This window comes from Culex pipiens, chromosome 2 (genome assembly GCF_016801865.2).
Source record: "Culex pipiens pallens isolate TS chromosome 2, TS_CPP_V2, whole genome shotgun sequence".
NCBI lineage: Eukaryota > Metazoa > Arthropoda > Insecta > Diptera > Culicidae > Culex > Culex pipiens.
The window spans coordinates 145,935,507-145,957,397 of record NC_068938.1 but is presented as its reverse complement, the minus strand read 5'-3'; the positions used below and the strand labels follow the sequence as shown (position 1 = coordinate 145,957,397).

The window sequence follows — 21,891 nt, the reverse complement described above, 5'->3', positions numbered from 1 at the left end:
CTCGGCGCCGGAACTCCACTGGCGACGCAGGTCAGATTCAGCAGATCACCTACCGCCAGCGTAACGTTCTCCGGAGGAAGCTGCACAAACTGCGCCTCCTGACAGCCCTGCTCGTCGGACCCGTCCAAGCAGTGACGGAAGCTATCGCACCGGAACGTCTCCGACACGGACCATCCATTGCTGCGGCAGCGAAAGGGTCGATACCGGAGCGGGGTTCTGTCCACTGGTTGAAACACTTGAGAAGTGATCGCAAGAAGTTTGGGATCTTCACGTAATACCTGCTGATGCGAACCAAACAGCGCACCCGAACAGCGCCACTTGAACTGATAACCGCAACGCGTACTTCATGACTATTAGCAAGTGCTGCTAAAAACGTGATCTTCGACACCGAAAACAGACTCTCTCCTTATCAGTGGAGACTGCTTTGGCTTTGTAATGATGCACGGAACGACTGAAGGAGCTGATGCCGCGAGAGCGGCGGCAAAGGGTTGTACCAGCTGAACCACTTAATCAGCAAAACAGCAGGTCGGCCGAGGTTATCTCCCTGCACAACTATGTTGCAAATCAGGGCACGATCGATTGAGGCGTTCTGCAAATCATTTGCAGTCCAGATTACGCTAGGATAAGTCATGTGGCGTTCGGTAGTGGTGCTTTTTGCGCTTTCCGCGAGCTGTTCCGGACTAGGTATGACGATCGTGACGCTTTTTCAGTAAAGATATCTTCAAAACATACCCTTTCAGAGCTCCAGTCCGAGGAATCAACACTGCTAAACCACCTCAGCGCGGTCGTTCCCCACGGGAAGCGACTCAAGCTGAAGGTAGAGAACCTGAACCATCCGGCCCTACGATGGCGCTTTAACGGGCGTCCGGTGTCGGAAAAATGCGAGGTCGCGATCGCGCAGTCCTCCAGCACGTTGAGCTGTCCGGACATGGACTGGAGCGATGCCGGACTGTACGAGTACGAGGCGATCGCGGCGGATGGGCGACGAGAGATCGTGCTGGCGGTGGACGTTAAGGTGGCAGAGTGTACGGAGGAGCTGGCTGCAAAGCAGCAGCAAAAGGTCGAACAGCGGGTGGAGAGTGTTCAGGAAGAGTGCTTCTGCTCGGGGATTACCGACAGGTGTCGGAAGGCGGCGAATCTGTTTAGGAATCAGATCGTGACGAACGATACCGAGTCGGATATGGTGGATTTGAAGATCTCGAGCGATACCGTTGAGGAGTCGTGGAGTGAGGACTCCGAGCAGGAATCGTGGACGTACTATTCACTGCCGTCGTCGCAGGTTGGGAATCTGTTGAAATCGTACGGAGGGTTCTTTGACTTTCCCACGAACGATGACGGGATCGACGAGGACGGTCCGGATGTGATTCTGAAGGGGAAGTACTACACACTGGTTCATCACAACCGTCGCGAGCTGCTGAGTAGTGAGGTTAGTCGGAGTAAGATTGAGATGACCGAGGACGACTGGCGTCAGCTGAATGGTGAGGTCGTTACGAAGTCGGTGTTCATGACGGTGCTGGGGAACGTGAAGGCTTTCTACGTCAAGTGTCACCAGTTTCGACTAGCGGAACCGCAACTGATGGTTCTGGATAGTGCTGATTGGATGGATCGAGGCTTGGGCGTTGTGACGACCGTTGAAGAGTGCGAGTGTCGCACGGGTTACAAGGGCATGTCATGCGAGAGTTGTTCCAGAGGATACTACCGTCGGCATGCCGTAGGCGTTCAGGGAATCTGCGTGTCGATCAGGGAAAAGTGGGAATCACTAAAAGCTTCCCACAGTTTGAAGCACAAGTACGCCTAGTTAGGCCGCACCTTCGCAGATCATCGTGGAACCCCGCCATCAGATAGTCCTAATAGCCGTTTAATGGTAATAAATAAACATAAACAAATTAGCCCATCTCGACACGAAATAATGGCAATTTCACAGCTCTTAACCTAACGCCCCTATGAATTGTTGACTTAGCCCCAGACAACGACGTCGTTGTCGAGAGGTAATAGACCCGCGGTCACCTCGTCGTGCCGACTAGACTCTACCACCACCCTTCCCCTCGATCCTCGGAGAAGAATCCTCACCGCCATAACTGGTCCCGCCGAGTACCTGAACCTGCAAAGTGCAGACAAGTTCATAGCGCTACAAATAGTCCTAATAACAATTGAATGGCTGTTTTTGAACACTTTACTCGATTGTAAATTTGCTCCCCTCGCGAACTCCCCCCTTCGCGAGTGTTGCGGTTTATTATTTATTTATATGCAAAACTCCCACCTCATCGCTTCGCGAACTTCACGAGGTCCCGTTGGCGCATAGATTCCGCGTGCCGCCGGGGACAAATCTGCCAATTCGGAGCGGGGGCTCGTGCGCTCACGAAACACGTGGTCATCATCATGCATATTAATGCGCGCGAGGTCCGCCACTACACCAGACACCCCCTACGGAAAAAATGCATAAATGTTCATTCGCCACAGACAAATGGACGGGGATGACTGTTCAAAATACGACAAATCAATCCGAACGAACATAACCTTACTCTTTGACAATTTCTCAAACTGTTTACTTCAAATTGACACAAGATAGCTCAACGGCAACGTTAAAGTGGCGTCCACCCCACCTGCTGCACTGTCCCGTCAGCGGCAGCTGACTTGAAACCGTCCATCGCTACATAGCTTAAAAGGAACGGGACGGCTTGGGACAGAGAAAAAAAAGTGTCAATAACCGTTGGTTCGGCGTGATTGGTCGACGGCGGCTGGCGAACAAAACCGTTTTGGGGTGACTCATGGCGGCGGCCGCCATGTCCCATGTCAGGTTTTGGCCAACTAACCACACCGCGCCAGGTACGACAACTAGCTCACGTAGTGCGGTGGTAACCAATGGTGGAGTGGGAGAAGTAGACTCTTGAAAACAATGGGTGGTAATTAATCATCAATTACATACTTCGGCAACGGTTGGATTGATTGGAACGTAAAGCTAGTATAAGGTGGTATGAACTTCGAGTTCCTTGGTATCAACAGTGTTCCAACTAGTTTACGAAAGTGATGCATATTCCACGATATTCCCAAAAATCTGTGCCCTCTTTTGTGAAATTCCAACCTGTCCTGAATTACTGAAATTCAGCTCAACCACAGTACCAACTTGTTATCATGACCCTTTGGTAACAATTAGAACTTTATTTTCCACGTATGGGATGTTCTGAGCTATCATAAATCTCGGATTAGTTTTCAAAAAGACGTAAACATAGCCCTTTTTGCAACGGTACTCGGCCTATATACGAAAAAACAATTTCAAAAATGATTGAGATTGTTCATTTACACGTCTTTCAAGTGCTCAAAATTAAAGAAACTTGAAATTTTCGGAAGTCACGGTGGCTCTTACGGCTTTTTGAAAACTCACCCGAGAAATGTTCTAAGATCAAGAACATCGAGCATTATCAAGTTTAAGAACACTTTGGATGAATCAGATCCTTCCTCAAGTGATCCACATATATTCCAATTAAATCATTTTTTTAACCCCTGGTATTTTCAAACTATTCCAAACACTTCCAGCGGAGTCGCACCATGCACCTGAAATCAAATACCATCCAAAACATACCAACCGACAGGCTGAGAACATTCCCCAACAACGCGGAAGGTGCAAATTAAAACTTGTTCTCCCCCCCCCAAAACAAGCCGCGTGCTGCGCACCACCACTGCGGAATGTCGTGTGTTGTCCGAATTGACCATAGGTCAGGGAAGGTGTCCTCGAACAACAACCCGACGGCAGCCTTGGTGTTTGCTTTCGATTCTCAAATTACACTGCTGTTTGAACCTGAGGACCTGCGGAATTTCGCACCGAAGGTGGTTGCGAACTAATTATATCTTAGGGTTAGGGTGGTCTATATTTTTTGGAAAATCTTTGATTTTAATTTAGGTTTAAGAAAAATGTCATATTGTGATTAAAAATAATCAATTTACTTTAATCGTTTAATGCAAAAAAAAGCTAAATATATCAAGTACCACCCTAATGACACCCCTTAATCAGTTCAAATACTCCTTTTTTTCTTCTGGAAGTTCAGGAATTCAACGGCACACGTTGCCATCTGTTAGAAGTGGTCCCAAAGGGTCCCCCCTCACACACACACACGTAACAAGCCCCGGTGTTGAGTTGTGGCGTGTGTCACACATTAGTACCCCGGTAATGTTCCAAACGGGTTGTCGTGTGCCTTATGGCGCGTCCCCATGCTGTGGTAAGAGGCTGTCAGGCCATTCTCCGTGCTCGCCTTTTTTTCGTGTTTCGTCAAGATTGCGGCGTAGCTGATGCGTGGCAGCAGTGTTGACATGTGGATCGGGAACACGTGACAACCGAATGGGAGAGGGGGAGAGAGAAAGGTGCGGCTTTCTTCACGTTTTGATGGAGATTTTAAGATAAGTCACGAATTCGCACGATGGAAGAAGATGCTTTTCTCATACTAATCAATGAGATGGTGTACCTGAACTATGTTTGAGTTATTTACACTGCTCTCGTATATTCACATTTGAAGCTAAATTTTCGCAAATTTTATAGCATAGCATTGGTGTCTACCCGTAGTTGCTACTCTGTTATTGACCAGGACCTCCAAGAATTGCTCCGTGGACCACAGATGAAGAGTAGGAATCAATCATCACCACTTCGCAACTTTCAAATGTCCCTATCATGCTAGTCAATCACAGCGCCGGCCACGACCAGTGATAAGACACGGGAAAGTGGATGGGAATTTTAGTCCGATACTTGAGTAATGAAGACCGCTAAATCAGCTGCGTCTTCGACAAAGTATCACGTGAGATTTGAGTGGGTTAGTAAGATTCACCGTGGTAAGTGATATGGCCGGTCAAAGTTATTTATAGTCCTTAATTCTTCGTATGTTCTCAGATTCTTCTTGACAGCTTTCCAATTCGTTCACCAAGCGTGGTGAATTCTGATCGTGTTGAAAGTTCAATATTCGCCTAACGAGTATGCAACCAGTTAAGTTCCTGAATTCAACTTTGCATTCAATATTTTGCATTGTCCTGTTCTTAGGTTCACAGGTTCCAATCAAGGTTCTTGGATTCTTATTGCATTCTTAATCCTTCTATTCAACTAAGCCTCGATAGTCTGGTGGTTAGAATTTTTGTCTGCTGACCCAAAGGACGGGGGATCGAACCCCGCCTCGAGCTAATGAATTTTGTGTTCATATTCAAGTGTTCAAAATTCCTTCTTTTCATAATTTCTCGATAGGAGCAGAAGGGAATCGAACCCAGAACCTTCCGCTTACAAAGCGAACAGCGTAACCATTCAGCCACACCTACCCCTGAAGCTAAATTTTCGCAAATTTTTAACAAAAAGTATCACAGAATGCACAATACATTGAAAGAATTATACTTCTGAAAAAAATATAAATACCATTGAACTTTGGATATTTTGGGTTTTCTGATGTGTTACGTCTATTTCCGATCCGTGGTTCAAAAATTCATAATTTGTTAAATGCTCGAATGTGCTCAATTTTATATAAAACGCAGAATAAGCACTGGAAATCACCCTTTCTTCTTCAAAAACTAATTTGGTGAGGGTTACCTGAGAGTACCTCCTTCTTTTAGGAACCACCCCAAAGTTTCGCCTTTTTCGTGAAAATTGTGAAAAACCTCAATTTTTAAACTTCGATATCTAGAAAACCACAAATCGTAGTAGGTGGATCCAGGACTCGTTTTGAAGAAAAAATGAAGTAGAATCGATTTATGCAGTCCAATTTTAGATTAGAAATAGTTTCAGTGTGTGATTTGAATGAAAATTGTGATTCTTGCTTGTTTTGATGGTATCATTAGACCCACCATATTTGAACTTGATCAGAAAATGTTGATTTCAATGTTGCACTTTTTTCTATTTTGAAAATATGTTTTAGCCCCTGATTTATTTTTCATTTAATTGAAAAAAAAGAACATTGCCTAAGGCAACCAAAATCATATTAAAAAAGATCAAAATATATTTTCAATATTTTTTCACATTGCCTTGCCTTCTCTCTTAAAATTAAATGTTGCCAATTTTTGTTAGTACATTGTTTCACAATATCTTGCAATTCTTATTTCAAAAAAACTTAGTTTTAACAAATAATATTTTGAAAAAAAAACCGATATAATGGGAAAACTTTCACGAATATACAGAAAAAGGTTCCTTCATCGTCCTTGAATGTATTAGGGTAATTCTCTACCAACTCACACGAAATCGGGAAAAGTAGCCCCGACCCTTCTTCGATTTGCGTGAAACTTTGTCCTAAGGGGTAAATTTTGTCCCTGATCACGAATCCGAGGTCCGTTTTTTGATACCTCGTGACGGAGGGGCGGTACGACTCCTTCAATTCTTGAACATGTGAAAAAAGAGGTGTTTTTTGAATAATTTGCAGCCTGAAACGATGATCGGATAGAAATTTGGTGTCAAAGGGACTTTTATGTAAAATTAGACGCCCGATTTTTTGGCGTACTCAGAATTCCAAACAAACTTATTTTTCATTGAGAAAAACACTTAAAAAGTTTTAAAAACTCTGCCATTTTTCGTTACGCGACTGTAAAATTTTTTGGAACATGTCATTTTATGGGAAATTTAATGTACTTTTCGAATCTACATTGACCCAGAAGGGTCATTTTTTCATCTAGAACAAAAATTTTCATTTTAAAATTTCGTGTTTTTTCTAACTTTGCAGGGTTATTTTTTAGAGTGTAACAATATTCTACAAAGTTGTAGAGCAGACGATTACAAAAAAAATGATATATAGACATAAGGGGTTTGCTTATAAACATCACGAGTTATCGCGATCTTACGAAAAAAGAGTTTTGAAAAAGTTACTTTTTGCGTTTCTCTTTGTTTTGTCGTCCGTGTCTATCGTGAGTGACGATGAACGGCCATGATCAACGACGACCAACTTTTTTTCGTAAAACCGCGATTACTCGTGATATTTATAAGCAAACCCCTTATGTTTATATATCAAAAATTTTGTAATTGTCTGCTCTACAACTTTGTAGAACATTGTTATACTCTTAAGAATTACCCTGCAAAGTTAGAAAAAACACGAAATTGTAAAATGAAAAATTTTGTTCTAAATGAAAAAATGACCCTTCTGGGTCAATGTAGATTCGAAAAGTACATTAAATTTCTCATAATATGACATGTTCAAAAATCTTTTACAGTCGAGTAACGGAAAATGGCAGAGTTTTTAAAACTTTTTTAGTGTTTTTTTCGATGAAAAATACGTTTTTTCCGGCATTCTGAGTACGCCATCAAATCGGGCGTCTAATTTTACATAAAAGTCTCTTTGACACCAAATTTCTATCTCATCACCGTTTCAGGCTGCAAATTATTGAAAAACACCTCTTTTTTCGCATGTTCAAAAATGGAAGGGGTCGTACCGCCCCTCCGTCACGAGATATCAAAAAACGGACCTCGGATTCGTGATCAGGGACAAAAGTTACCCTTAGGACAAAGTTTCACGCAAATCGAAGAGGAGTCGGGGCAACTGTTGTGTGTGTTGGCGTAGAATTACCCATTAAGAAAGAAATTATTTATATTTTTATTGATTGTACACACTAAATAGTGTTGGCCTCATTCGGCTAATTTTAGCAGAACCGATAAGTAAAAGTAAATCTTTCCCTGTTCCTGAGGGGAACATCCGTAAAGAGTATCGGGGCCGGCATATACAAAGCGGATTCAGTGACATGTTCAGGTTAATGTTAACATTCCATAGGTTGTCTTCCTAAGGTGTCTTGATAAGGGTCCAGTTTGTGACGATACACTACACTGAAATAAAAAAAAAGTATACCAAATTCCTAAATTCTAGGAATTTTGGCTCCTTTCCTTATTTAGTAATTGGGTTTTTTGGATTACTTTATAAGAAAAGGAGGCAAAATTCCTAGAATTTAGGAATTTTGTACTTATTTTAAAATTTCAGTGTACCTTCCCTTTACTAAGCAATCGAATCCAGAATGGAAAAGATCACCAGTTGTGTTGGTCCGAGCCGGGATTTGAACCCCGATCTACCGCTTACGAGGCGGAAGCGTTACCCACTATAGGCTACGTGGCTCGGTTGAACCGATAAGCACGGTTAAAAAATTAACGAAACTTCGAAAAATAATTAAAAATTTACTAATACTAGCTAAATGTATCGATTATCTTTACAACTGAATAGTCGTTCCATTTTCAGCACAATTGGCAATTCAGTTGGCAGCAAATACACTTCAGTTTTCATGCACTGTTTTATTTTCCCTTCAGGGTTTTTAATTACCGAAAAATTCAAATTTTGATCAAATAAAAATCATTTTTTCATCATGATTTTTTCATTCAATCATGTGTGAACAATAGGAATGAACTCTATCTGAAAAACCCATAAAATTTCATATTGTAAGAAGCTCAATTTTTCAAGATCTTGGAAAAAACATCTGTAAAATAACTGCCTATTCCAGTGTTTATCAAATTCATTTAAGTATTGATGAGGTCTGAAACCTCATCAACAGTTTTAATCAAACAATTTATTATTCCTGCATTTGAATTTTTAAGTATATCTCTTCTGTGTTCATAAATCCACTAAAATGTCCATCTCAACTCCAAATTTCAACCCTCAAATCGTGCAATGCGTGCCTTTCCATACCAAGGCACGTACCGGTAACGATAACCGGAAACTGTTCACAGGCTTATGTCCAAAGATCTACCAACACGGTCTAAAAATAATCATGCGTACACGCACTTCAAACATGATTATGAATTTCCTTAATCGGGTCCAATCAAACGTTTGTGAGGCACGCATTTCTCCACCGAATGCGGTCATCACTTCGACTTCGACCCCAAATCGGACCGGGAAATGGCCACCACGCATGATGGACACGCACCGGTCGGACAAACCCGTTGCTTCAGCACGACTTGCCACCGTCGTCGTGATCAACTTTGTTTTAAGAAAGAAGGGACATTTACATTTATTACGATTTATTACAAAGTCGTGCGGACGCAACCACAACTAAGAACTCCATAAATCATTAACGCGTCGTCGCCGGATTGTCGCCGGGTTGAGGCGTGTGGCGCCAGCAGGTTCCTCCAAAGGGGGGCGTCAATCATCCGCACCAAGTTCCATGGCCGGGGGTCCCAGGCGACACTCGCGCCAACAAAGAGAGTCGCCGAGTTTCGTACGCACACGAACCACCGCCAGCAAACGGGACGGTTCCTGGAAGTCGAAATAAATCGGTCTTTTTCGATGAGTGGAATTTTTAATAACTCTTTGTACCCAACAGTCCGGCGTCGTGTGGAATGACTCCGAATTGGAATGGAACTCTTCTGGATTCATCGTCATTCTCTGTTGGTGGTGGCGTTCGAGACCTCAATCATTCACCGATTACCCTTCTTTTACTTTATAAGCAGTAAGTCATGCAAGAGTTTTTTTTTTGCGGAAAATTGTTTGTTTACTCAAAGAAGAGTCGTCGAACAGGTTTACTCACTTCCTCTTATATGGGTATACGATGAATAATTCAAATCAGGAGTAGTGAGTTGAGCAGGTGTCTCGAAGGCAACAATGTAACATACTGCTATCCCTTAACGACCTATCCTCAACAAAAACCTGTATTTTTAAGGGGCGAAAACTTTCAAAAGAAGCCGTTTTTATCATCAATTACAATTTATAAAAAATCAAATCAATCAAACCATCCACATTAACGACCCCCGGGTCTTTTGTGGTCTCTATTGCAAGTTTCTGCTCGAATCTAGGAGCCCGAAGGCTTGAATGGGGAGAGCACTCAAACCTCTTTCTACTCCAAGGAACCTTCCACCCCTGTGTTTGAACTGACGACCTTCGGATTGCGAGTCCAACCGCCGCCAGCGATTCCACCGGAGTAGGCTTGGTTTGGTGAGTTGTTTGTACTTATGGCATGGAGACGACTCCTACACCTGGAATGACTTAACGGCCTAACAACCAAGGCCGGGACCGACATTTTACTTCCTCATCCGATGGAAGGTTTGAGCAGATGGGAATCGAACCCAGAATCATCCGCTTACAAAGCGGACAGCGTAACCATTCGGCCACGCACTGCAATTTATAATACTTTCTGAATTTAAAAGGTGGTATTTTATGTTAGAAAGATCTGTATCATGAGAAAGAATTCACTGACCGATTTTGTGTCTTCAGCTCAATAATGTTTTTTTTTGACACTCACTAAAAGATAAATATCAAAAAAGCATTTGTTTCTCTTCTCTGTGGTACAAAATATCAGTAAAAAAAACTCAAATATATAACTCGTTCTGAAAAAATTTCTTTTAGCAACTTGTTGCATAAACTACAAGATTTGAAAAAAAAAACAAAATGAAAATCAAAACCAGTAAATATCCATAATTTAGGCAATCGGCACTCTCTTCTTCCTCTTCCAAACCGTTGTCCTGTACTCGACGATGTGTGCGGTCAAATAATGAAGTTTTATGGCCACTCCACACCACAGCGGCTGTCCAAGCCGGCAATGTCCAAGTGTCCCTTTGAGTTCCAGGGAAATCCTCCAAAACACACGCGTTCGCAATCACCGCAAGAAGAAGAAAAAACTCCAAAATATAATTGGCACGCGCCTTAACACATCCATTCTTTGGGTTCGAGAATCTTCACATCACAGACCTGCAGCGGACTCGGCAGAGGGTCCTTGCGATCTTACACCTTTTTTTCTGCTCGCACCTCAGATATTGTACTCCTTACCCCCTTTGTTGGTCGGAGTTCTTTATCGCTTCGCGATCGATTGTGGACGCGACCTCGTGTATTTGCGAAGGTGGATAAAAACCTCGCGCGCGAGAGGCAATAAATTATCGCCAGGTTTCGGGGTGGTTAAGACCTTCAGGGGTCCGCGCCACGGTTTGGAGGCTGTAAATTATAGGTTTTTTTTTCTTCTTCATGCCAGCGAACGTTCTGAACGTTGAACAAAGTTGTTGCAACGTCGGCGGCGGCAACAGACCACTAATCAAGAGACCCAAGGAGCAAAACTAATTAATCTGCCTTGGAAATCTCATTTCCACACAATTTCAGCAAACATGACTGCCAACTAGGTCGAATGAATTTGTTTTGGTTCTACCGGCCTGACCGTCACGGGTTAGCTTAGAGTGTGGTTCATGCAAATTTTTGTGCTGCGGTGTGTTTCTCGCGCGAGGGTTCCACATTTCTTAAGGTTTTTTTTCCAAACCGTGATGTTTGTAATCCATCAAAAGACTCCTCGGGCTGAGGGCTACCGGTGTGGTGGTCGGTGACGAGCTGCTGCTGCTAACATAGTGGTTAGTAAAACAGTCACCACTGTGGGACCTTAATGGCAGGGGTGCCCAAAAGCGCATGGAACAAGCGGAATTGTCTGGAAAACTGTTTTCCGTCAAAAAGAGCCTTTTGATTTTTTTTTACTTTGAGCAAATACAAAAAAGCCTTATTTTTTATAGTAATAAAGAAATATCAAACGGTTATGTCGATCCTTAACTTTTTTAACTCTTCTAAACACCTGAAATGACAATAAATTAATCGTGAATAAAATTATTCGATCGCATCACTTAAATTATATTTTTATATTTTATTTATTTTATTTTAAAAAAATATTGTTTTGCAGGGTGGCCACTCAAGTCGGGAAATCGGGAAAGTCGGGAACTCGCCAAAATCCGCCAAAAATCGGGAAAAAGTCGGGAATTTAAGATTTTTTTGTCAAAAAGTCGGGAAAAGTCAGGAACTCTGAGCATACTCGTTTGAAAATTATTTTTTACCCCTTGAATAATTTGTAATATTTTGTACAATTTGCAAATTGAATTCACTCATTTTTGCTTAAATAACTTACTTTCAATTTAAAATTCTTTTCATTAATTTAATATATTAGAGTATGGAAAAGCTGTTTAAGACATTCAAAATCTTAAGGAATATTGGAATCTTTGACACAGATTTTCATAATATTTTTTATGAATCAAATGATCGCTATTAATATTTGTTCATTAAACAAGAGGTAAAGTTAATTAAAAACTAATATAAAATAGAGCCTATTGGCCAGCTTAGAATTATGATTCTATTTCATTTTGTCACACAATTGAATATTTGAAAACAGATTCCAACTTGAGTTTGGCAATGGTTTTTTTTTTGGGTAAATATTTTTAATTTTTAATACTTAAATATCGAATAAAATGATATCGAATAAAATTAAACATTGAAAAACTTTTTACGTTTTAAAAACATAAAGAAAATATTGAAATTGCAAAAAAAAATAATCCAAGAAATTTTGAGTTATTGCAAAATTGTTTTAGAAAATTGTCTCTTCAAACATTTTGCTTAAAATAAGTGGGAAAACATAAAATCATACCAAACTTATTTTTTATTGAAAAAAAAAGTTAAATACTAACTTTGGTGGTAAGAAATTATCATTGATTAAAAAAATCAATATCAAAAATTACAAAATTAAAAAGGGAACTTGGCAAAAACATTTTTTTTATGAATTCCTTGACATTTTTCTAAATCCTTTGAATGAATAATAACAGCAATTATGTTTTAATCATTCTTTGATTTAAAATGATGATGAAGTTTAAAAAAAATAGGAACGATATTTTAAGTTCAGTTATCTTTAACTTTTTGTCATTTCCAGTTGAAACGAAGTATCAAAAACTATACGTTTGCCAATTTAAAAAATAACATGGAAGTCATAAGTTTTGTTGTTGTTTGTGTTTCTACTCTGAATCATAATAATGAAATTCTATTTTTGAAGTTTTGTTTTATTTGTTGTTTAGTTTCTGTGTTTTCAAAAAATGTCTATGTTTTTTTAAATTCATTGAGATTTTTTTTTCGGTGGTTAATATTGACTTTTCTTATAGAAAGTTTTTTGTTTGAAATCATTCTTTAGATAAGAAATGCCAATTATTTCAGCATTCTGGAAAAGTCTGGAAAAAAGTCGGGAAAAAGTCGGGAATTTGAAAATGGAATTTAAGTGGTTACCCTGATTTTGCCAAAAGCATAAAAACTGAGAGCAAAGCAAATGTTTAATTAGGATTAGTTAAGTTAAGCTATGGTCCAGAATTTTTTTTTCATTTATAATTTTATATTCATCTTTTGAGATAAGTTTTAGTATACATTGCAAAAACTTCTTTTTTTATTATTTTTATGTTTAAATGAATTTGACACATTATTAGAGTTGTCTTCTACTGATTTATTGATTGTTTTATTTATGATTTGTATTTGAAAAAACCTCAATTTCATTTTCGCTCAGCCATCATAACTTTGGAAAGCTATAATAAAATTGATAAATAAGTACATCGAATTTGTGAACCATTCTGTTTAGGCTTAGGTCTAAACCGAGGATTTTTTTACTTGTAAATTTTTTGCAAAGAAATCTTGCTACATTTTAAGGAGGATTAAATTAGATTAAAATTATAGCATTCTCTTGGTTTGAAATAACTGGAACAAACCGGAAATTAATTCCTCAATTAAAACACATTTTATATACTTTTTTTAATATCTGGAACCTGACAATGAATTTTCTATCAAAAATGCTAGATAAATCTATACAATGTTGTTCACATTTACTAGTAAAATAAAGTTAAGAGATTGTTTAAAGCTCGATCAATATTTCAAAATGCAATTTGGAAGACGAGATTTAAGTAGTTTAAGTTGAGATCAAGAGATTTTGACAACCACTGCCCACAAGAATCACCGATTACAAAATCCGAACACATTCGTACCAACGCCGTTCAGCCGGCCACTACCTGCGGACTCCGTTACGGCGTTCCGTTGCGCGAATAGATCTCTTACCGCGCGCGTAGAACTCTTGCTCTCCTCCCTCGCTCACTAATGTATGCATGTTAAAATTCAAATCAGTTTTTTTTATTTGCTTGCTATTTTCATAGCACTGCATGGTCTGCTTGTTTTACCCGGCCACCTTCTGCTTCTCCAAGCTGTGCCGTAATAAAGTTGTGTTATGATGCAATCCGTCATTTCCGTTATCACGGCTGGGGGCCGCTTTTATTCACACTTTCGTATGATTAATTTGGTTTCTTTTTTTCTCGATTCTCCGCAGGTAAAAAATGGCGCTCGTTGACACCGCAGGATCGACGACCGTACGTCGAGGAGGCCGAGCGGCTCCGGGTGATCCACATGACCGAGCATCCCAACTACAAGTACAGGCCACGCCGGCGGAAGCACACGAAGGCAAGAAGCGGTGGCGGTCCGGGTACGAATGGAACGGTGGCAGCAGCAGCCCAAGTCCAGGTGGCCAACAATACTCAGAACGTGAGCAATTCCTCGCCAAGCGAACTCAACTTTGACGGAGACTCGTCGCAGCGGATGAGTCCGTACACGTACAACCCGCACTACTATGCCGGAGCGAACAACGTGCTGAACACGCCGGAGTCTAGCCCGACGCAAAGTCCCGAACCGATCGTGCCGGCGTCGGCGGCGATGGTGAGTGGAGGAAGGAAACAAGGTGCGAACTCCTCGGTGGATGTTGGCCAGAAGATGGACGACGTATCGTCCGCGTTGCCAACGCCGGAGATGAGTCCGCTCGAGCTGGAGAAGGAATCGTACAATGGACTGCACCCGAGCCATAGCTATGACGATCTGAAGAGCAAACAGAAACTCAACTACGAAAGCTACCACAACAACCACATCAAGAGCGAACAGAAACTGCCCGCGACGTTCCCCAATAGCTACCACGATCATGACGGTGAGATCAAGCGGGAGTACAACCCGTACATGAACTCCAGCGTGGAGAAGCGGTACACTTACGAGCCGGCCACCAGCATGTCCAACGGACTGCACCACGACAAGCGAGCCTATATGGCTGCGACGTCCGGCTCGACGACCACCACCGCCATGGTCAACGGCATGTACGTCATGTGCACGAATCGAAGCATCCTGGACCAGGGCCACATCGTCACCGGTACGTACTTCCCACCGCTCGCCACGTCCGAGGATCACCAGACGCTCGGTACCACCCTAACCACCAGCCATGTGCCGCATCTCAGTACAAACAGCAATAGCAGTAGCAGTAATCACAACAACAATAGCAACAACAACAACCCCGCCAGCAACGGTTCCACCCTGCCCAAGTCCAGCAATGGACTGCTAAGCAGTGTCCACCTCGGCGGCGGCAACCCAGCCCAGATCCCGACGTCTCAACCGTCCCAAAACTCCCTCACCGCGGAACAAATCAACAGCTACTACGGCGTCAACTCCATCTCGTCCGCCCTGCCCGCCTACTCGTACGCCTACAAGGACTACGGCATCACGTACGAGACGCACCCAATGGGCCAGGACGAGGGCATGGACTCGCGCGAGCTGGACAAGTACCTGAAATACCCGGACAGCAATCACAACTTCAACAGCTACGAGTCGTACCACTACGGCCACCCGCAAACCGATTACTACAACTATCACCAGCAGAACGCGTCGCTACTGGCGCAACAGCAACAACATCAACAACAACAACAGCAATCCCAACAACAGCAGCAACAGTTATCGCTGGGAGCGGCTTCCCCTGCGGGAAGTAACCATGGTTCAGCGGGGACGGGTGCCGTGACCACTCCGGTGGCGCTGTACGCGGTACCGCTGCAACATTCGCAGCTTGCGGCGCAGCAGCAGCAACAGCAGCAACAACACCAACAACAGCAACAGCAGCAGCAGCAACAGCAAGCTGCGGGTCTTCATCCTGGCCATCCTGCGCATGGTATGGCCGATATCTATGTGACCAGTGAGCAGTTGAAGGATGATGAGTTTAGCAATATACTGGCTGGTGTGAGGAAGACGTGTTACAGTAACTAGAGCAGGGTTTCGGGAGGAAAGTGGTGGATGGCAATGATTCGAGTCAATATGGAAGAAAAGTATACGAAATTGTATTTATGGTTTATTTTTTCATCTTTTGAAAAAACATTCTCAATTTTTGGTTTTCTTCATTATTAATAAAAAAACGTTATTTAATCCGCCCTTAGGTGGTTGGTGCCTTCCTCACATTCGTTGGAAAGTTCATTTAATTACCTATCCAACAACAGGTCGCATGATATATTTGGACAACGTTTTCATCAAAATATCTGAGATCTGGCCTCCAAAAAGTGCATAAATAACACTTAAGTGCTTATAACTTTCGATAGGGTTGTCAGAATTTCAATGTTTTGGACGCGTTGGAAAGATCTTTTGATTACCTGTTCAACGACAGGTTGCATGACAGTTCCGGACAACGTTTTCATCATGATATCTGAGATCCGGCTTCCAAAAAGTACATAAATAACACTTAAGTGCTACTAACTTTTGATAGGGTTGTCAGATCTTCAATGTATTGGTCGCGTTGAAAAGGTCTTTTTAAACCTTTCTAAAAATGCATAACATGCCAGGTTTTATTACAAAACCACCCTTTTTACAATATTCCGGACTTTTGTTAAAATCGTTTTTTTAGCATAACTTTTGATGTACTTAACTAAACCGCATAACTTTTAATAGCGACTTATGGGACCCCAAGACGGATCGAATGACGCCAAAACGGACAAAATCGGTTCAGCCAATGTCAAGATAATCGAGTGAAAATTTTTTGATCAACATCCCACCACACACACAGACATTTGCTCAGAATTTGATTTTGAGTAGATAGGTATACATGAAGGTGGGTCTAGGAGGTCTAATTGAGAAGTTCAGTTTTCGAGTGATTTTATAGCCTTTCCTCAGTAAGGTGAGGAAGGTAAAATGTCATGTAGATATAAGTTGGAAAAATTGGCCCAATTTGTGATTCGCAAAATTGTCCAATGCTATTAGGTTTTACGCCGAATCGATTTGGAGGTTAGAAAGGAGTGCACTGTTTACATGGACTTAATTAGCACAGTTCGATGCGGTTGTCGATTTTGTTCGGAGAAATTCGTCGACAATCGACGAAGACCATGTAAACAGTGCACACGAGCTGTCAAATGACGTCACGGCGTAAAACCTAATTAGGTTTTACAGCGTGACGTCACGAGCGCACACTCACACACATTTTTACTAAGACACACGTGCAAAAAATGTAAACAGTGCAGCCAAGCTGTCAAATTTCTAACCTCAAAACCGAGTCGGCGTAAAACCTAATTGCGAGTATTTTTCTTTTCTTTTTTTATTTTTTCTGCAATAAAAAAATCCAATTTGAAAAATGCAGACTTTTTGTCAACAAAATACAGACTTCTCCTGCGAAGAAAATGGCAACGCTGTACACGGCCCTTTTGTTGCGATCAGACTCGTCCATTTGAGGGTATGTTGAAAATCACCCTTTTCTGGCGTCGACTTAATATTTTGTTATCATAACTTTTTAACAACTTTACGATTTTCAGTTACAAGCTGTAAGATCCGAAACTGGACTGAGTAGACCACATCCGGACAAAACTCGTTCAGCCAAAGCCGAGATATCGCTATTACCAGATTTTGTATTAAAAAACTAATGATGCAAAATTACTTCTTTTGACATTGGTAATAGATGGACAAGGTTTATCTAAAACGAAAAACAAAAGAACGTAGAGATTTTTTTTCAGAAGTTAAAAAAAACACAAAAATGTTTATAAATAATGAGGCTTCGCTTTTTTTCAGTGGTTATTTTTTTCTAAACTAATTTTAAAGTCCCTTTAAAAGCAGCTGTTTGGTTAAATCTAATGAAAAAGTATATAACTTTAACTAAAACTCAATAATATTTAAACAAGTTCCTTTCGATTCGAATCATCTGCCACGCCTTCCCAAAACTACACTGTATAAATTCAATACTCAATAATTTCAACACCTTCAGAACAATCCGCAGAATAAATTCACTACCGTACGTTCAAACGATGCAATAATCGCACCTAATATGTGAACAACAACTGTAAATATAGTTCTGTAAAGTCACAACTTTTCAGTTCATTTCCCTGTAAATATAGCGCTCTCACACTCTAAACCTGGAGCATATCGAAGCATTCGTTTTATCAGTATTCAATTACTATTTTTCGTGTTTAGACCAATTATCACTCGTTAGTATCGCAATACTTGTTTGCCAGTTTTGTTTTCTAGTATCTCTGTACACCATATATAACCATGTACACGTGTGCGTTTTTCCACCCCCGCAATTTTCAACCCCGAAATCGAATGATCTTCATTTTCCCCAGTTAAAAAAATTTCACCTTGAAGATTTTCAGCAAAAAAAGCCCACCGCGTGTTATTTTGTGACCCTCAGCAAAGAAGAACGAGAATTTAGTAGAATTACGTGCGCGTGGGAACGTCCATCCAAGCGCCACAGTTTCGAACGAAACGGATTAGGAGGAAGTTTTATATCTTAGCAATAGTAATGACTCTTACAATTATGAAGCTGAACAGCTCGCTCTCAATCAACGTCGTCGTCGTCGTCGTCGCTTCAAGTGGCTCAGAGGAAAAACCAAAGGTTTCAGAAACGATAAATAATAAAATAGTTTCTCTTCAAATTTTGAGTCCGACAAAGGTAAATAAAGTTTGTACATAAAACGCAATTAATCGACGCGACTCGCGAGAGAGAGAGAGAGAGGTAGAGCCGGATTGGTTGAAAAGCAGCGACCTGTAATTGAGTGTTAATAAATAATCATAAATTAATTACTTTAGCGAATTGCTACCGACACGATGATTTATAGGAAAGTGCTTCGTTTTCCTGGTTGAATTCGGACCTGAAGGCGGGTTTGCGTTTTGGGGCTGCCCCAAGAATAATTTAATGGAGCCATTTATATGCAGCTCCCATCAGGTCTCGGTCATTTTTTTTAGTGCGACGATAATGCGATTCACAATATTTTTCTTAGAAGTATATATAAAAATAGCTTAAAGTACATACGACGACTACACCTTAATAAGTTTATATGTACCAACGCGCGGGATTGCATGCCTCATCATCGTGATTTCTTCTGATTCTTACTTTTTTTTTAATTATTGTAACTAAATCTAGCTTTGCGAAGCAAGTGCGAGCATGCTCGCGATAGAAGTAAGAGACAAACCAGAGGCAGAGAGGTAATAAAATTAAAGAACACGAACACACACACACACAAGTCGTAATTAGTACTCTGCGTAGAGACTCACTTAGAGACTTAATTTATTAGTGAATTAGCAGAAGCAATCCATTTTGAGCAAGGGAACTTCACAATATTGGCCGATCGTGCATCGTGTTCTATCTATCCCGGAAAAAAAGTGAGAACAAGACAGTGTAGTCTAGTAGTAGTAGTAATTGTAATAGTAGTAGTAGTAATTGAATGTAAGATGGAATATTCAAAATGTTTAAAATACAAACTGAAATATAGTTGATGAAAAATTACCTCCTTGTTTGATGAATATTCATAGAAAAGAAAGAAATACAGTTTTCAGATGGAATGGTCAAAGTAAGTATAATAATAGTGCAAAAACAATTGGAATACCATCAACTGGGGTAAATCGGGACTACAGTCTGGATATGGGTATTTATAGTGCTTGAAATTTGGAAAACGGTAAACTATTTTTGTTGATATGTGTCTATTATATCCAAAACTTTTTTTTTTTTTTAAACATACAAGGAAAATATTTTACAATAACAAGGCTAAAACATCAGTCCCAATACACCCCCGGTCCCGTTCCACCTCAGATGGCGATACTTAAAGAAAAGATATTTATCAATTACATAAAATCCGCAAAAGCTATACTTAGCCATTCCAACATTTTTTTTTTTTAATTTTCTCAGGTTTCAAAAAATTGTATGTATTTTACAAGCGATTTTTTTTTTGGTAGCTAAACCCTCTGATACTCAACCCTACCTTGCAACAGAATGAAACTTATTTATTTTCAAAAAATTGCCTGAACTTTGGGGCTTTTTGTTGAAAAAATACCCGTTTTTGCTAGATCTGGTACATTTCACAAAAAAAAGGAAAAATAAAGCAAGAAAAAAAAAACAAAAATTATTCAAAATTATATGCTGAAAATTTAAAGAACTGCTCATGTTTGAAAGAATGCAACAACTCACAGAAATGATACAAATAAGTTGCTTTAAAAAAATCAAAGAATGCAAAACAAGCAAAAAATATTCAAAATTATATGTTGAAAATTGCATGAAAAAAAGAAGAAAAAACTTTAGTTTGAGTATTTTCTTTAATAAAATGTGTGACCATTTTAGACATATTTGTACGATTTTTTGTCAATTCGGCGAAACGATATTCGGCAAAATGACCTTCGGTGAAACGACCGTCGGCGAAATGTCCCGCACCCGATTTTTTCTGTGAGAATTATCGATTTAAAAAACCATAGATAATTTTCTTAAGCTCATCTAACCTTATCTTTAGGGTTAGTGAATTTTCACGATTTCGCGGACATAGTGAAATTCCACAATTTCCGTGAAATCCCGTGAAATTCAAGGATTTTTGAAAATCGATGCATTAAAAAAAATTACAAATATTTCATCCACCATTGTTTTATGTGTATATTTAATAAGTTTTCAATTGAAAAATGTAAAATAAATATGCTAAAAACATAAATTTTCATTGAAATAAAAATACAATCGATTGCAAACATTGTATTTTGTTTATTTCAATGTTTTAAAATAATTTTGGCACTTTATAGCTTTCTACAAATTTGAAGAATTGTAACCACGGATTAGAAATACCCGTATCACATCAGATTTTTAAAAGCCTTTATTGATTTTTGTTCTTTTTTCACAGTATCATGTAGCAGTAAAAATATATAAAGCATCAATAGATATTTTAAATCTATTATAATTTTAAAAAATGATTAAAATTTGATATTTATATATATTTTTTTTTTTTGGGGCAAAACAATATTTTTTCTGATTTCTTTGAAATATTAAGTGAAAATAGAAGTGAAATCAACTGAAAACTTTTTTTTATTGTCACTTTAATCACGATTGGGTTTGTTTAAGAACACTTTTTATATTAGTAAAATTTCCTTGTAAAGTTCTTCAATGAATTCTTTTTGTATTTTTTTAATACTGATTATAGTGTTTCATGCACAAGGTCAATTTCTTGGACTATTTGACTACCATTTTATTATTAGGATAGAATTCTAGAAGAAACTTGAAGTTTCAAGATTGTTTTATTCCAGAATTCTCTCTTTTTCGCAAATCTATAGTTGATTTAGCCGAAAGTTCAAATTCAACCCAGTGCATTATTTTAATTTGTATAATAATTGAAAATTCGTCGCTTATGTGCTATCTATACAGTGGTAAGCTGTCATAAATAAAACCAACAATATATTGTTATATATATTAATAATATTGACGTTTTGTTAAACTTAAAAGCCCTTCTAGATCTTTAAGCCGATTTTGGATTCGCTTCCATTTTCCGGATATTGCAATACATACTTTTGACTGCCGTTTTTCTATCAAATGATCGCTATCGTGTGACACGTCAATGAAATTGTTGGAAAATGAGTTATTTTTTTTATTTTTCTCAAATTTGTGGAAGTGGATTTGTCTTTTACTTTACCCTTAACAACTTCTAGTATCATTATGAAATAAATGCATTTCATGTTCCTTCTTATCAAATGCCGTTCAACATAACTGTAAATCATGCGTTTTTTTTTTGTTCGCGGCAAGTTCCACTTGCTGATCATGTAAGTTTATCAGATGATGTACATTTAATAATTTCCGCAACAGTTGCAACATCTCATCAAGATTACTGCCCTATCATGCCCCCTCCCATCTGCCCAGCTGGACTGGATCAGCAAAATATAAGTCATCATAGAATTACTATCCGCGGGCAGGCCAAAGCGCTAGAGTGACCCCAAAAGTACACCGTCACTGCATGAAACTTTTCCATGTTATTTTTCAGCACCTGCGTTTGCCGTGTCAGAATCACTTTACAACTGCGTTGCACTAGTGTTCGTGTTAAGGCGAAATCATGTTAAGTTCTACGATTCCTTCCCCCTTCTGGTACTTATACAAGCGCACAAACCGAGCAACTCAAACATCCACACAATC

General features: G+C 39.8%; 2 protein-coding genes across 2 annotated transcripts in view; both read left to right on the top strand.

The window, feature by feature from the left end:
- Positions 1-19,108, top strand: part of LOC120414881 (putative transcription factor SOX-15) — a 109,324-nt gene extending 90,216 nt beyond the window's left edge. The window contains exon 3 of the mRNA XM_039576204.2: positions 14,014-19,108. Coding sequence (XP_039432138.1) covers positions 14,014-15,755 — 1,742 coding nt within the window. The 3' untranslated portion in view covers positions 15,756-19,108. The remainder of the gene's footprint in view (positions 1-14,013) is intronic.
- LOC120414883 (basement membrane proteoglycan-like) lies at positions 579-1,889 on the top strand. The gene is made up of 2 exons (XM_039576206.2): positions 579-684; positions 741-1,889. The coding sequence occupies exons 1-2, from the start codon at positions 630-632 to the stop codon at positions 1,796-1,798; spliced, it is 1,113 nt and encodes a 370-aa protein (XP_039432140.1). The 5' UTR covers positions 579-629; the 3' UTR covers positions 1,799-1,889.
- Positions 19,109-21,891: the final 2,783 nt, after the last annotated feature.

Bases quoted from the DNA above. Each gene is read 5' to 3' on its own strand.
- LOC120414883 (XM_039576206.2), top strand. From the start codon at position 630: ATGTGGCGTTCGGTAGTGGTGCTTTTTGCGCTTTCCGCGAGCTGTTCC. The intron at 685-740 runs GTATGACGATCG...ATACCCTTTCAG, and splicing joins CGCGAGCTGTTCCGGACTAG to AGCTCCAGTCCGAGGAATCA.